General features: G+C 41.6%; 1 protein-coding gene across 2 annotated transcripts in view; it reads right to left on the minus strand.

Moving 5' to 3' along the window:
- TBC1D7 (TBC1 domain family member 7) overlaps positions 1–17,026 on the minus strand; it is a 22,773-nt gene extending 5,747 nt beyond the window's left edge. The window contains exons 1-5 of one of the 2 annotated variants that reach the window (XM_032424906.1): positions 16,949–17,026; positions 15,370–15,489; positions 14,080–14,160; positions 10,144–10,331; positions 6,505–6,642 (exon numbers count right to left, since the gene is read on the minus strand). In XM_032424906.1, the coding sequence (XP_032280797.1) occupies positions 6,505–6,642; positions 10,144–10,331; positions 14,080–14,160; positions 15,370–15,481 (519 nt within the window). In that variant the 5' untranslated portion in view covers positions 15,482–15,489; positions 16,949–17,026. Of the gene's footprint in view, positions 1–6,504; positions 6,643–10,143; positions 10,332–14,079; positions 14,161–15,369; positions 15,490–16,799 lie in introns of both variants that reach the window. The other variant, XM_032424907.1, reaches the window with a different exon arrangement.
- Between the last annotated feature and the right edge of the window lie 364 nt (positions 17,027–17,390).

The raw sequence follows: 17,390 nt of genomic DNA on the forward strand, positions 1-17,390 counted from the left end.
ATGTTATATGTCAATTATACTTCAATTAAAAAGTTTTTTAAATTAAAAAAAAAAAAAAAAAAAACAAAGAAAAAACCAAAACCTCCAAAGAAAAAAATGCAAATGACTCTCACCCATAAGAAAGATGCTCAACCTTGGTATTTAAAAAACAACAACAACAACAACAACAACAAACAAAACTACATTAAGGTATCATCTCTAGTAATCACACAACTGGGTATTTAGCCAACCAAAAAATATAAAAACACTAATTCAAGGAGATACATGCACCCCAATGTTTACTACAGCATTATCTACAATAACCCAAACTATGGAAACAGCCCAAGTGTTCACCAACAGATGAATGGATAAAGAAGATGTGGTATATATACACCATGGAATATTACTCAGCCATAAAAAAGAATGAAATCTTGCCATTTGCAATGACGTGGATGGAGCTAGAGGGTATGATGTTAAGTGAAATAAGTCAGAGAAAGGCCAATACCATATGATCTCAGTCATATGTGGAATTTAAGAAACAAAACAGATGTGGGGCGCCTGGGTGGCTCAGTTGGTTAAGTGTGTGCCTTTGACTCAGGTCATGATCCCAGGGTCCTGGGATCGAGCCCCACATCGGGCTCTCTGCTCAATGGGCAGCCTGCTTCTCCCTCTGCAGCTTCCCCTGCTTGTGCTCTCCGTCAAATAAATAAATAAAATCTTAAAAAAAAAAAAAAGAACCAAAACAGATGAACATAGGGGGAAGGAAAAAGAGAGGGAGGCAAACTAAGAAACAGAATCTTAACTCCAGAGAACTGATAGTTCCCAGAGGGGAGGTGGGGGGTGGGTGAAATAGGCAATAGAGATTAAGAGTACACTTAACATGAGGAGACTGAGTAACATACAGAATTGTTGAATCACTATACTGTACACCTGAAACTAAGACAACACTGTATGTGAACTATACTAGAATTAAAATTTTTAAAAATCAATGAGAAAAATTTCACCCTTAAAAAAAAGCTATACTGAGGTATCATCTATCTCTCACCCATCTGACTGGCAAAAATGACACACCATGTTGGCAAGGGATACTGTAGGGAAACGCATTCATTCTCATTCACTGGTCATGAGGATGGGGTCTATGAAGGAGAATTTGGAACTATCTAGCAAAATAACATATGCCTTTACCCTTTGATCCAGTCAACCTATTTCTAGGAAACATATCCCCCAAATATACTGGTAAATAAATGAAAAGGTATATGCACAAAACTATTTATCCGTAACACCGTGTATAATAACAAAAGACTAGAAACATCCTAAGTGGCCAAAAGCGGACAGGTCAGATAAACGAAAGTATATACACAGAGTGGAGTAGAAAGAGTGGAAAGAGATTAACCAGAGAGGCCGGCCAGGTCACACGATGAAGCTGTGAAAAGGAACAGGAATGTCTCTATATACAGCTGACCCTTGAACAACATGAGTTTGAACTACGTGGGTCCACTGATATGTACATGTGTTTTAATAAATGCACATGCACATTATAAATGTGTATTTTCTTCCTTATGATTTTCTTAATAACATTTTCTTTTCTCTAGGTTCCTTTATTTTAAGAATAGAGTCTATAATACATATAACATACAAAATATGTAATATGTGTTAATAGACTGTTCATGTTCTTGGTAAGGCTTCCAGTCAACAGTAGGCTACAGTAGTTAAGTTTCTAGGGAGTCAAAAGTTATACATGATTTTCAACTGTGTGGGGGCTTAGCATCCCTAACTTCAGCATTGTTCAAGGGCCAACTGTATTACTTATGGCATGATTTCTAGCATATATCAGGTGAAAACAGCAGGGTAGAGGAAAATGTGTATCACATGCTACTACTAAATCTAAGAAAGATAGTGAATATAAATACATATGTATATACACTTTTTTTTTAGTGGAAAGAGATAATATTTACATTGCCTGAAAGTTTTAGTATACAGCAAATGGTAGATGAGATTATATTTTACTGCTAAACTTTTAGGTTATTTCCAGTATTTCCATGACCCTCAAATTCTTACTTTATAAAGAAAAGAAAACATACCTCATCAACAGAAGGCAAAACCTGACAAAAAAAAAGACTTAACCACTCTGAGAGGAATTTATATTGAACTTAGGAAGAGGCTGTTAATAGTGTTTATTTAAAAAACAAAATAAACAAAACAACCTCTCTTTAGGATAGCTGTTAAAAAGCAGAGCAATGGCAATGAAAGTTAGTTCACTTACTTTACTGATTAAACACATTTAAGCCTGAGACGGCTTAAGGACGGTCTGCTCTGGAAAGAGATTAACCAGAGAGGCCGGCTAGGTCACACACTGAAGTTGGATTCTATTTTCCTTGCCAAAGACAGGCCTCGTCATAGAGCAACATTTCCTAAAGCTTGTAAGGAGAGGAGACGCTGTGATGTAACCCTATCAATCAGAATATTATAACATAATAAATGTGTCATCACCAGATAGAGTCTCATCTTCTTGTCATGTCAAAAACCCATCACTGTCCATTACATATACATTTCCCTAGGATGATAAAACAAGCTATGCTTTGTGATAACCAAATTTAGTTGGTAAAACCACAAAAATTTGAAAATGAGAGACAAGATTATAAAAACTCTACTTTAACAAGAAGCTAGGAAGAAGAGATCCACTAACCATAGTAATAAAAATTTTATGGGAAACTAAGCACAGCTTAAAGAAAAGATCACGTAAACCAGTAAGTCAAATAGCAACACAAAGGAAATTTAACTTTTCTTACACATTCTGAAGAACTTGAAAAAAAAACTTTGTAACTATTTAGAACTATGTGCTAAGTACTATAATGTACATATTAAAACAAATCTCTTTTTTGAAGATGAAATTAAGGTTTAGTGGGCATTTAGTATCTTGCTGATTCAAAACTCATTTCTAAAAAGAAACTGGAGTTCAAGCAAAGCCAAGGCACTTTTGAAACAGAACATCATGAAGGAATTTTCCCTACCAGCTACCAAAACATACGAGGGAGCTATATTGAATAAATCATACGGTATTGGCCGAGGAACAGACAAATAGCTTGATGGGGGAAAAAACCCAGAAAGAGATACAAAAACATACAGAAATCTAGTATATGATAAAGGTGGCATTTCAAATCTGTGAAAAAAAGAATGAACCGACAGATAGCATTAAGTGGTAGGTAGTTCTACTGCTTACTAACTGTGTGACCTTGGGCAAGTTACTTAACTGCTCTGTGCTTCAGTTTCCTCATCTATAAAAACAGAGAGGTGTGCTAAAATTAAGTTTTCATGAACAAAGTAAACTGCCTGGCATGAAGCACGAGCTTAACAACTATCAAACCGAAAGGGGAAGAGGAGGCTGACTGAAGGTTTACTGTAGTTAACAACAAAGAAACAAGGTCAAACCTGTGCCGATAACCAATCACAAACACAAATCCCTCAGAAATTAAAGGACTCGATTTTAAAATGTTTCAATATAGAGGCACCTGGGTGGCTCAGTCAGTTAAGCCTTTGACTCTTGATTTCAGCTCAGGTCATGATCTCAAGGGTCATGAGATTGAGCTCAGCATCGGGCTCCATGCTGGGCGCTGGAGTCTGCTTAAGATGCTCTCTCTCCCTCTGCCCCTCCCACCCCACCCCCACTCCTGCTTGCTTGAGCGCACTCTCTCCCTCTAAAAAAATATTAAAATAAAATATTTAAATATTTTTTAAAAGTTAAAGTTTTTTAAAAATCTGTTTTTTAATCTTGGAGTTAGAAAGGGTTTCCTAAATAAGATACAAAAAGCAAAATACTGACATATCCAATTGTATCAAAACTTTAAAAATCTCTATACAACAGACAGGGAGAAAAGATTGTGAACATATGTAACGCAGGATTAATATCCTGAATATATCAATAACTCTTACAAATAAAAAAGAAAGATGCAAACAAAATAGAGAGGTGGGCAAATACAAATGACCAATAAGCATATGCAAAGCTGCTCAGCTTCACCAGAAAATGAGAATATGTAAATTAAAATGAGATACCATTTTCACTATCAGATTAACAAAAATTTAAGAAACCGATACTATCAGGTATTGGCAATGGAGTGGAAAACAGAAAATCTTATCTGTTGGGGGAAGCAAAATCGGTATGCCTTCCGGGTGAGCAGCCTGGCAATTAAAAACTTTAAGTACATTTCTCTTTCAACCTAGCAATCCCCTTACAGGGACCTGTCCTACAGAAACACTCACATATGTAGAAAGGCTCATGTAGGAGGGCATGCGGACTGTCAGCATGGAACTGTTACATTAAAACACAGCAAAATTCTTAACAGGAAATAATATGAACACATTTTTAAGAGAAAAAAAAGTGGTTCTAAATGAGTAGCTCTCAACCCTAGCCACACTTCAGAATCACCTGAAGCTTTTAAAAAAAAATAGAATTCTGGGCCCCACCCACCCCCAGAGATTCTGACTTAATGGGTTTGGGTGGAGGAAAGGCACTGATAATTTTTTAAAAGCTCCCAGGTGGTTCTAATAGGAAGTCAGGGCTGAACACTACTGATCTGCACTGACTTGGAAAGCGCTCCAAGACGTCAAGTTTAAAAAAAAATATTGTAGAGGGGCGCCCGGGTGGCTCAGCCGTTAAGCATCTGCCTTCGGCTCAGGTCATGGTCCCAGGGTCCTGGGATCGAGCCCCGCATCGGGCTCCCTGCTTCGCAGGAAGCCTACTTCTCCCTCTCCCACTCCCCCTGCTTGTGTTCCCTCTCTCGCTGTGTCTCTGTCAAATAAATAAAATCTTTAAAAAAAAAAACTGTAGAGCCATATGAACAATATCACAATATTTATGTGTTTTTTTAAGTTATATATATAAAAATAAATCATTATATGCATGTGTGTGTGCATAGATGGGCATGTGTACATATGTATATATATGTGGATGTGGATGGATTCCATCCAACCTAATGTACATAAAACAGTCTAGGATATACACCCAGCTAATGACAGTGTTTACTTCTTAGAAAGTGGGGGATGAGGACGTACAGATATATACGAATACTGGATTCATCCAGATTAATACTTCAAGAATATACTTATTGTGTTATCAAAAACAAAGAATTCGTTAAACATAAACTAGCAAAATGCTATAGAATTTACTTCAATACTAAATAAGAAAGGCTAATTAAATCATAGTATAATCTGGATCTCTTGATTTAATTAAGCAAGTAACATTATGCTTCCATCGCCAGGCTTGTTTTTATTGAAATCAACTAAGTGGATTAAATTTTAAAATTCTGAAAATCAAATTTATGTAATTGAAATCTATAAAACACCCTTGTAACAGTGCTCTACAAAGCTAAAGGGTCTTCTCGCCAACTGCCCTGATGACTGCAGTTAGCACAGGGATCCTCAGGGCTCCATCGACCTCCATCAGCGCCCCTCATCTGGCCCTGAAACCACGATCTCGGTTACTGCTTTCAACAGAATTTCCAAATGAAACAACTCAATGATTTAAGAAAAGAGACATTCATTTTTAAAGGAGAGAAACACAGGGAAAAAACTAGAAAAACAGGATGGCAAAGAACCACTGGCTTATGCGGAGGGAGCAAGTGCAGTGCCGCTCTCTGGACTCCCGAGCGAGCGCACCGCAGCCGGCCAGGAGGCTGCCCCGCTCAGAGCCATTCACCTCTCCTTCCTCACTAACAGAATCCTAGCTTAACAGATCACAACGTGCCTGGCTAAAACCAAACCAAACCACATTTCCCAGCCTCTGCTGCAGACAGAGGTGGCCAGGTGCCATAGTCCTGCCACTAAAAGATATGAGGAAGGAGAGTCTGGCCAAGGGAGACAGAATGGACTGGCTGCTCCTTCTACTCCTTCACTTTTGACTTCACCCTTCCTTCCCACCTGCCTAGAACACAGAGGTCACGGCTGTCGCTCCAGCATCCAGCTGTGAGCAAGAGAGGAAGGATCACCCCTACCAATGCTGGACCGAAAGGGCAGGAGCCCAGGGCCCCACAGATACCGTGGCACTGTGGCACCAGCTCTGGCCTGCCTCACCTCTAGACTTCTGGTTACGTGAGAGGAAAAAATAAAGCTTCAGGTAGTTGGGCTTTCCGTTATATGCAGCCAAATTCAAACCTTAACTAATTCAGAGAGGCAATTCTGGATCAAGCCGGTAGATCCTAGACCAGGATAAGGAGCAGAAAAGAGCAGGGGCTGCCAACTACAGTGTGCGGCAGGCCAAATGCAGCCACGACCGTTCCTTCATGCACTGTCAATGGCCACTTCGGTGCAAGAGGAGCTGAGCTGAGTGTTGGCAAGAGAGACACAGAGACACAGAGACCATCGGGCCCACCAACCTGGAAATATTTACTACTTGATCTTTTACGGAAAACATTTGTTGGCTTTTACTATAGAGGGTCCGCTCATAATTGTAGCGGCACGAGGAAGTAAGGCTATTTCCCCAGTACCACTGCTCACCCCTACCCCCGCAAGAGCCAAAAAAGCACCCCTTACCAGCTGGGGTAAAAACTCCCGGTACTTATTATTTAATTGGTTCACAAAGCATCGGATGATCCAGTAACAGTCGACACTATCCTCTACCATCTCTTCCACGGCTTTGGCAATGGCAAGAAATACTTCATCTTCTGGCTCCTGAAAGATTAATAATAAATCTCTGGTAAAGGGAGGGAGCCAGCGGAAGAGAGGAATACATATTTCTCTCATAAAAATGAAACCTTACCCCCTAACTTTTGAAGAGGCTGCATTAATAAATCAAAGTGGAACCAAAAAGCACACAGTCTACCACTAAAGAGAAGACCAGGGCAGAGATATGAGCAGGTAACCAAAGAAATCTATTTGTATCAGTGGTGCTTACGACCGTCCAGGTTTCAGACTGAGCACTCAGAGATTTTTCTACCTTTTAACATTTAAGGTCATCAAAGAAAACATAAATCATAAGCAAAGTGCTAACTCTCTCCACCCAAAAGTATTCCCAGGGCTAGAAGAGAATTTCTTTCAAAAGTATGTGATAAACACCACAAATAACTGGAGACATTTGTTAATACAGTAATTTGCAAAAGTTCAAGGACTCCAAAAGGACTAATAAAGCATCTTCTTAAAAAAAATAAAGCATTTTCTTTATTTCAAAGCATTCATACATATCTTTAGAATTTTGTTCTAAGCACCTAATAAGTTAAAATGTCCCTAGAATCATAATTTTAGGAATCAGAAGAATGGCATTTCTCAAACCTTGTGTCAATACTCAGAATATGAATATAAACCTTCAAGTAAATTTCAACAAAGTAATCTTATAAAAACTAGAAACTCCTGAAAATCTATTCTGTTTTCAAACACCATATCTCACACAAAATTACATTTTTAGGAGCACCTAGGTGGCTCACTCAGTTAAGCACCCAACTCCTGATTTTGGCTCAGGTCATGATCTCAGGGTCACAGGACCGAGTCCCACATCGGGTGTGGAGCCTGCTTGGGATTCTCTCCCTCTGCCCCTCCCCCAGCTCATGCACATGTGCACATGCACACATGTTCACTCTTTAAAAAAAAAAAAAAAAGATTATTTTCATCTAGGATTTAACAGCCAAAGGACTTTAGTGTAAAAAAAGAAACTAAAAAGTATCTCTCGAATCCCTTAAAAGCCCCAAGTTAAATCAAAATTCCTAATTTAAAAAAGCATTTCATTTTAGGCCTCCTTTCAACTTCTTAATATTCTATAAAATGTCCAAGAGTAACAGAATCACAGTAGGAAACAAACTGAGGGTTGCTGGAGGGGAGGGGAGCCAGGGGATGGGGTAATTGGGTGATGGGCATTAAGGAGGGCATTTGATGTAATGAGCACTGGATGTTATATGCAACTGATGAATCACTGGATTCTACCCCTGAAGCCAATAATACATTATATGTTAATTAAATTAAATTCAAATAAAAATTTAAAAAAAAAGTAACAGAATCACAGAAAATAAATTTTTCTAAACATTAATTAACGTATCAGAGGATGAGAGAGAAGGAAGAAAAGGGAAAGACAGTCTCCTTTCTCGGACTCCCACCCCTTACTGGGCACTGTGCTGGGTGCTCCTGAACGTGGCATCTCACTGGCTCTAGGACAGTCTGAGGGGTAGGGAAGAGGACCAATGTCCTTGAGTATGTTCCCAGCCCTGTGTCGAGTGCTGTCACACCCTCTACTATATGGTAACACTAATGAGGCTGAGTGGGGCTTGATGACTGGGGAGACGTGCGGTGGCAGAGCCAAAACCAACACCTTGATGGTGTGTCTGCCCAAGACTACAGCGAAGATGTCTGGGCTTGGAGCACAGGCAAGCTAAGTAGGGATGAGGTGAAAACCATAACCTATCATTTAGATTTCTTGAACTAATAGATAATCTAACCTAATTTAATACATAATTTAAGAACTTGAAGAGTACTACCTACTTTGCTCTGTCAGAGATAAGCAAAATTTACAGAAGTTTGTTAAGATGGGGCGCCTGGGTGGCTCAGTCATTAAGTGTCTGCCTTCGGCTCAGGTCATGTTACCAGGATCCTAGGATCAAGCCCCACATTGGGCTCCCTGCTCAGTGGGAAGCCTGCTACTCACTCTCCCACTCCCCCTGCTTGTGTTCCTGCTCTCGCTATCTCTCTCTGTCAGATAAATAAATAAAATCTTAAAAAAAAAAAGGTTTGTTAAGACTTCCAATTATTTTCAGGGCCATTCTCTCTTGATAAACTTAATACAAGTGGACAACCTCAGGTCTGTCCATGGGAGCCACATCATTCACTTCAAAAGAAAGAACAAGTCAAAACTCAAAGTGCTATGTGGGTAGGTTGCAAACTGCAATAAAAAAATAAGTTTCGGAGTGCCTGGGTAGCTCAGTCGGTTAAGCATCTGCCTTCGGCTCAGGTCATGATCCGGGGTCCTGGGATCGAGCCCCACATCGGGCTCCCTGCTGAGTGGGGAGTCTGCTTCTCCCTCTGCCCACCCCCTCAGCTCATTCTCTCTCTCTCTCTCAAAGTCTTTTTAAAAAAAAAAAAGTTTTATAGAATAGGACAGCTTGCAGGCAAATCCTAATTTTGAGCAATCACTGTTTTAGCCACACACACAAAAAGTTAAAATGCCTAAAATGAACTTCCAATTGCATTAAAATAGCCAAAGCCCAAGAGCTATAATCATTCCTTTACCTGAACTTTCCCTCTTTCCCCTTTATGAACAACAAGCAGTCCAAGTAACTGGAGTTAAAGGTTTGTCAAAGACGGAAGTTTAAAAACAGGTTGGGGCCGGTTGGGCTGAGGCCGAGGAGGGTCAAAGTGAAGGAGGCAGCCCACTGGCCTGCAGGCGAGGGCCAAGAGGTAGCTGGCACTACCGCTTCCAACCAGAGGAATGAGCAAAGGAGTAACTGTACTAAGGGGAGGCTTTTCCTATTTGCCACTGTCAGACAGGAAGCTGCAAACACAGAAGGGTGACGGCAAGAAGAACTGGTGGTGCTGGGCTGGGATCAGAGGCGTCAGCGTGAACTGAGCCTTTTTCACATTCAGAGATAGAGACATATAAACATACATAGGTGTGTGAATGTGTGTACAGGATTTTATATATTTATAGAACGTATATGTATTTCCTAGCTCTGCCGACTGACAGGCCCTAGAAGCAACATCACACTGGAAACAACAAGCACATCTAGTGCTCCCTTCTTAGTTTCTAAATACCACACACTGTTCAAAACAGAAATGGCTGATTTTAGGACTGGGGTAGAAAAAGTACAAGATGGGCTTGGAGTATCTTTTTGTGCCAGAAAGTAAGGAAATGCTCAGCGATGGAACTTGTCATAAAGACACAGAGGAGAGCCACTGAATGTTTCTAAAGTGGGGCGCTTGGGTGGCTCAGTCAGTTAAGCATCTGCCTTTGGCTCAGGTCATGGTCCCAGGGTCCTGGGATCGAGTCCCGCATGGGGCTCCCTGTTCAGCGGATAGCCTGCTTCTCCCTCTACCTCCTGCTCCCCCTGCTTGTGTGTGCGAGCTCTCTCAAATAAAATCTTAAAAAAAAAAAAAAAAGTTTCTAAGGCAAAATATGATGCAGTCAAAGGCCAGCAAGACAGGACAGTCTAGAGTTGAACTAAGCATCAAGCATCAAACTAAAGTACCACTAACCAGTGGAAAGGAGGGACTTCGAGGCAACTTCCCAGCCTCCAGCTGATACATGCGGAGATAGACTTCAACCTGAGGTGTGGCATCGCTGACAAAGCGAACAACTTCCAGGGCATGAAGGACATCACAGTACTGCTCCTTGCGATACATCATCACCTGGGCATGGGATTCATGGTGCGGAGGCAGGATCCCTATACAGAGACCCAGAGGAAAAAATGAACGGGCAAAATACTGAGACACAGACCCAGATCCCTCTATTACAGAGAACCAAGTGAGAAGCTGCCCAGCACGATTAGACCGGAATCACACAGGTATTTAGTTACCACACAGATTCTGTTTTACAAATTCTCTCTATAAAACAGTCTTAAATTTTAAGTACTATCAGTATTTGAAGGCCAACTGCATCACTGATATTTAAGAGAAATATGATAAGGGCATCATAAAGCCCCTGAATAAGTGTGCCACCTAAACAACATAATAACCACATCAATTATCATAATGATTTCATTCAATTTATGACTGTCGGCCTAGGGCTCCCCCCAGCTCCTACAGACGTATCTCCAGGTTTTGCACTTGGTCCCTGCTATGGACTGAATTGTTTCCCCCCAAAATTCATATCCTAAAGCCCCAACCCCAATGTACCTATAAGTGGAGAAAGGACTAATAAGGAGTGATTAAGGTTAAATGAGGCTGTAATCCAACAAAGCTGGTGCCCTTCTGAGAAAAGGAAGCCATCCCAGAGTTTGCGGTCTCTCTCTACCACGTGGGGACAGAGTGGGAAGGTGAGCATCTACACGCCAAGAAGGGAGGCCTACAGCACCAACAACCAAACCAGCCTCCACCTTGATCCTGGACTTCTCAGCCTCCAGAACCGTGAGGATATAAACCATTGTTTAAGCTGCCCAAGCTAACAGTACAGGCCTCTCATCTCAGAGCCACCAACAACTCATCAAATCCTTCTCTTCCCCAACAGGCAAACTTGCTCACAAAGTGGCCTGGCTTCAGGACCACAGAAATCTCTAATTTTCGCTGATGAGGCCACCTTACATTACATTTTGATGCCATTTTATGCTCATTAACCCATTTAGACATGTCTACCTGTGAGGCTTTGGGGCAAAAACCTATCTTCTTTTTTCTTTTACAAATGGCATGGAAAAAGCCTAGTGGAAAGAGCACTGGACAGGCTTTCAGTCTAGTCCCAGGTCTGATAACACCAGGACTCTCACAAATGTCTCTCTGGAAACTTGTTTCCTCAGCTGTCAGAGGTGGGAAATGGGATGGATAGCATCTCACCAAACGTTCTTTGTACAACTAGCCCCAAAAGTCCACATGAAAAAACATGTACCAAGGGTCAAATAGATTTATAAAACGGTGATAATGAATTTTCAAGGCTCTAAATTCTGCTATTAAAAAAAAAAAAACATCTTAGGGGTGCCTGGGTGGCTCAGTTGGTTGAGCGTCCGACTCTTGATTTCTGCTCAGGTCATGATCTCAGGGTCCTGGGACTGAGCCCCACATCAGGCTCTGTGTTCAGCGCAGAGTCTAGTTGGAATACTCACTCTCCCTCCCTTCCCCCCCCCCCCCGCTCTCTCTCTCTCTAAAATGAATAAATAAAATCTTAAAAATCTTATTTATTCCAGCCTCATTAAATTTAACAAGACCGTATAGGAACATGGATTCTGGAGTCAAAGTTCCTGGGTTTGAACTCTAGCTCTAAAATTAACTGGCTGGGGGGCGCCTGGGTGGCTCAGTCGTTAAGCGTCTGCCTTTGGCTCAGGTCATGATCCCAGGATCCTGGGATCGGGCCCCGCATCGGACTCCCTGCTCAACGGGAGGCCTGCTTCTCCCTCTCCCACTCCCCCTGCCTGTGTTCCCTCTCTCGCTGTCTCTCTCTGTCAAATAAATAAATAAAAAATCTTTTTAAAAAATAAATAAATAAAATTAACTGGCTGGATGACTTATTTAGTTTTCCTACGCCTTAGCTTCTCCATCTGAAAAATGAGACTAATAATACCTATCTCATAGTTATTGTAATGATTAAAGAATGAATATACATAAAGTGCCTAGGAAGTATACAGCACGTACTAAGCTAGTATAAGTCTTAGCTATACATTTGACTAAGGATCACTCTTTGGTATAAAAAAACACAGATCCCGTATTCTAAAGAATATTCTGGGAAACAAAAGTTGGATGAGCTCGAAAGACTTTAGCTAACACGATGCCATGTTAACATTAGAACCTAACTCACCTAAATGTTCTTTGTCCCGACATAAAGCTTTACCTACCTTAGCTTTGGGGTTCTGTGCCAGGCTTCTGGAAAAGTCAAGGGAATACACTAAAATGTCCTCCAAATCTGGGCTAATAAAGACTAAACAGCTGTAATTCAACCTTCTTCATACTACCAGGGGCAGCACAGTGCTCCTCATGTTAAGCCTCAAACTAAGAGCTAGTTCTAAAAAGCTTCTTTCCGATATTTACCTAAATCTATCAGGAAGCAGGCCTGACAAGGTCCCTGAGTAATCAACACCTGTGCTGGGAAGCGTTAGCTTGTCTCCTACACAGTGTGGCAGTTCCAAATCTCCAGCATCTTTACCACAAAATAACAAGAAAGACTTACCTGATAAAGACAAGTGGGAAAAACAGAGGTGATGAACGAGTCTTGGCACTCACGAAATGTCACAGAGTACCACGAATCCACTGGTATTATTAACTCATAAGACACATAGTATTTCCCAGCAGAAATAGATAGTATCCGCATTACTGCCTAAAAGACATCCCTGGAAGGTTTTTTTTTTTTTTTTTTTTTTTTTGATGTCTACCGGAAACACCAAGATTGAAGAAAAAAGTGCTCAGGGAAAAACTACAATAGTTGATACTTGCTCTCTAGACGTTACCTGGATGGTGGCCCACCAGAAACCCAAGTGCACAAAGACTGCCAGGACGTACAACAAAAAAAGGCATCATATAGTGCTTTCTAGTATGGGTTGTATTCCCCCTCTGCCTCCACATTACATAATCAGACTTAGGACTGCAGATTTCTCAAGTCCTGAAAATACAGTACATTTTGGAAAGAAAATGGGCTCTACCAACCTAAGCTCGAATCCTAGCTCAGCCACTTACAGACTCCAGGCCTTAGGTAAGTGATTTAGCCTGCGGTCTTTGTCCCCATCTGTAAAACTGGGATATTAATACCTACCTCACTGGAGAATTCTGGGCTTACTCTCATTTTTTTTTAAAGAAAGAAAGAAAAGGAGAATGGTAATGGATGGATGTTATATGCATCAGCAGGCTCAGCAGTCATAGAAAAAAAATCTCGGCTCAAAAGGGATGCTGCCAGTCACTTGTGGAACCTAATACACTTTTTCTTCCACAGAAACTGAGCAGGTTCCTTTCTCCTTCTCCTTCAGCCACTCATCACTGAAATGTACCAATCTGTGCTTTTAGGAAGTAAAAACTCTTCCATTTCTTTCTGACTGAGAGCACTCATCAGGAAGTTAGAACTCTGCAGCTGGGAATCACAGAGGTAACAAATTGAGAGCTATAACCTCAAAGTTAATTTAGCTCAATAGCCTCATTTTACAGGTGCAAAAACTGAGGCCTAGCAGGGTCTTCCTCAGGGTTACCCAGGTGATGGTAAAGCCCAGACCACTTCTTTCTCCAATACGATGCTCTTCCCACGCCCAGTTTGAGGAACACACGTTACTTTCTCTTCTATCATGACTAAACTGACACTCTTAGAGTCATACGTAATGTACTGCTGCTGAAGTCACCTTCTTAAACAAATGCTTTCACGGTGAGCAGTAATTCAGTCTCCTGAGAGTAGACCCAATACGCAGTAAAGGACCTAAAAAAATCCTTTTTCTGACTGATAATAAGATGACGAATATCCCCTCATTCAACACTTTTGAAGATAAACCTTCCAACCGTTGGGTCTCATACCTAGAAGCACCTTCCACACCAGCGCACGGTACATGGACGGGAGAGGGAACCTCTGACTAAAAGTACAAAGTTTCTCAATATCTAGAGGAAGGAAAAAAAAAAAAAACAGTTAGAAGCTTTTTACGCTGATCACATGAAAGTGCATTTCATTTTTAAAAAATTAAAGTAGAGTAACATTTCTTCAGAAGAATTCTACTCCAGTCAGTAAATCCAGGAAAGGCAATGCTGGTCTGATTTCTAGCCCAGGTGTTCCATCAACTAGCTGTTTAAAAACAATCAGTGCTTCATGGCACAGGTGATGCATTTTGCATATATTACCACATTCCCTACAACATAGCAGTAGGTACTATTTATAGAATTTATTTCATTTAATCCATACTGCAAGCTTGTTGGGTGCAGCAATTGGGGTGCGTGGGTGGCTCAGCCGGTTAAGCGTCCGATTCTTTATTTTAGCTTAGGTTGGGATCTCAGCGTTGTGGGATCAAGCCCTGCATCGGGCTCCCTGCTCAGCGGGCAGTCTGCTTCTCCCTCTCCCTCTCCCCCTCCTCCTCACTCATGCTCTCTCTCTCAAATAAATAAAGATTTCTCTTTTTTAAAAAAAAATGCAGAAACTGAAGCTCCAAGTAATTAAGTGACTTGATTAAGTTAGTACAGCTAGTGAGTGGCATGATCAGCCCTCAAATCTCTACATTTTCCAATAAACCACACTCTACTGTCCTGGACCTCATATCCCCCTACTTGTCAAATAAGAATAATTCCAGACATACTTAAAAAACACAGACTGTCTAGTGAGGATCAAAGATCAGGTGGGAAATGGTTTTGAAATTTTAAAAGCATTCTACACATATAAAGAACTATTCTTCCCTATGGTTCAGTTTATTTTATTCTAATCAAAAGAACAGACCTTATTACTACAAAGAAACTAAAATGTCAAGGCATAATGTAGTCTCAGTATTTCTATAGAAGAAAAATCATGGCCAAGAGTTACTGTGAATTTACCCAAAAGCTAGTAACACCTCTGAAAACTGAGAAAAGGAAATATATGGGAAATATGAGAAAAAACATCACTGACTTCTTGAGACCTTTCAAAGACATCTGACTTGGCCTTGGCAAAATATTAACTTGAAAAATCCATAACTTCTCCCAAAATATACTATTCACCTGTCATCCTATCACTAAAAAAATACAGCAGGTAACAAATACTTCTGAATGTCTTTTAAGATAGCATTTCTTTCAGGACAGCTGGGATGATTAAAACCCAGTAACTTTAATTTAGCTTGTAAAACTCACCCAGCCGGTCATCTTTTAGGAGAATTTCCAATGATTTCTTTTCTTCAACTCCACGAAACCCCACCTTCTCATAATATACTGAACGGAAGTTTCTCTGAGAGTCCTCAGTCATGTTTCATTCTTGGAGAGAGAAAGAGCAGGAAGGGGGAAAGAATGTGCTTAAAAACAATGAAGAATTGGGAATTTTTCCAATGATTTTCTGCAACTTCCCCCAAGAATTCGATATCCTAAAATAAGCTGGCTGCCCTTGCACAGGACTCAACATTAAGTATCTCCTTTTAAACAACTAACACCACCTCACTTATGTTCCTTGGCCTAAAACCAAGACATAAAACTAAAGTCCTCTAAGCTGCTAAAATAGATTTTGCAAGGTGCAGGCACTAGGGTTCCTACTTAAGGGAGTTCCTAGTCATTGCACACGTTCAAAGAAAAAAATTAGTGAAATATGAAGATAGACAAGATGTCATGCAAAAGGGGTTACCAAACCGTATCCACTAGGATTCCTTTTGTTTTATAAATACTATGCATTTAAAAAATTAGACTATATTATAAAATATTGGCAATGAGTTATCTTTAGGTAGTAGGATTCCAGGTGATTTAAATCTTTCTTTTGCTTAGCCATATTTTTGAATGGACATTTTGTAAAATGAAAAACTAAGCTGTAAAGTAAAAAGCCACAAGTCTGCAATTACCAAAATTCAGAGCCCACCACAGATTAACAGCACTAAATCGTAAACCAGAAGAGGGGCAGGAGCCTAGCCTGTTGACAAGTGATGCCACAAAGCTGGGGACAGAATAACGACTCAAAATCTGGCATCAGAATTCAAAAAGTTCAGTGGTCTCGGGTTCTTTCACAATAAACGTTCGTAAGACTGACAGCAAGTCATCGGGAAAAGGTCAAATTGGGTTGGCATTTTAAGAATAAAATGGACGTAACACATTTTCCAGGAAGTACTGGCACTACCTGACCCAAATGCTTAAAACGTCGATGCAAAAGAAAAAAATACATATATACATAAATATATGTTCTAGGAACCTGAGGTTTTAGAAATCCTGAGAAATTTCAGACAGCCACGGTCTTATTGAAAAGATACGCTCTGAGCCCCTTCAGTCACAGGAAAGAGGAGGAATCGTTTAAAATGAGAAATTCTAAAGGGTTCTGAGCTTTGGGGACCAATTAAAAAAAAAAATTCCAAAGCACTAAAACGCTAAATGAGTTCGGGGATTCATTTAAAAACAGCATCCGAACAGCTGCAGGGTGATGCGGTGCCCGTGGCCTAAAAACGCCATTCTCGGATTGCACTACAGCGGCGTACAAGTCCTGGAGGAAATACGGTAAGTGACACTCCGGCCCCTGAGCGTCCACTGCAGGAAATGCAAACACACCCTGGTCCGAGACCCCACGTCCCGTTCTCCCTATTATGCTTCACCTCTAGTAGTGGAAACCACACCCGGGTTGAGACTAAGTGGTCCGGGGGAGGCAGCGGAAACCAGGCCCAGCGCGCTGACCGGCCGGCGGGCGACGTTAGGCCGCCGAGGACACGGACGCGCCCCTCGGGGGAGGGAGGAGGCCACACACCTGCACCAGGGAAGCCAGCGACCCGTAGCCGCAGCCGCCGCCGCCGCCGCCGCCGCCGCCGCCGGACGTGACGTCAGTACCGGCCCGAGGGGCGGTGCCGAGAGTGCGCGTGCGTACAGAGCATGCGCAGAAGCTCCACTCCCGCTCGGACACCCGGTCGCTTGAAAGAGCAGAAAGGGTCTGGGGTGCGAGGCTCAGGCTGCCTCCTACCGCGGCGCCAGCCCCTGGCATCCGTCCTCTGTCTCCCGCCGCCCACACCTGGTCCGGAGAATCTCGCTACCCCCTTGTCCCCTCTGTGCTGGGCGGCTAGTGTTTGGGATGCTCTCTCCTCTGGGGCTGTAAGGTCCCCGCCTGCTGGAGACCTTGGAGCCTTGGGGGGATGCTCCCCAACCTGTCTGCAGTAGAAGACTCCTGTTTAGATTCTTTATTCCCCTTTTATTCT

Source organism: Phoca vitulina, unplaced genomic scaffold (assembly GCF_004348235.1).
Source record: "Phoca vitulina isolate PV1807 unplaced genomic scaffold, GSC_HSeal_1.0 scaffold31, whole genome shotgun sequence".
Lineage (NCBI taxonomy): Eukaryota > Metazoa > Chordata > Mammalia > Carnivora > Phocidae > Phoca > Phoca vitulina.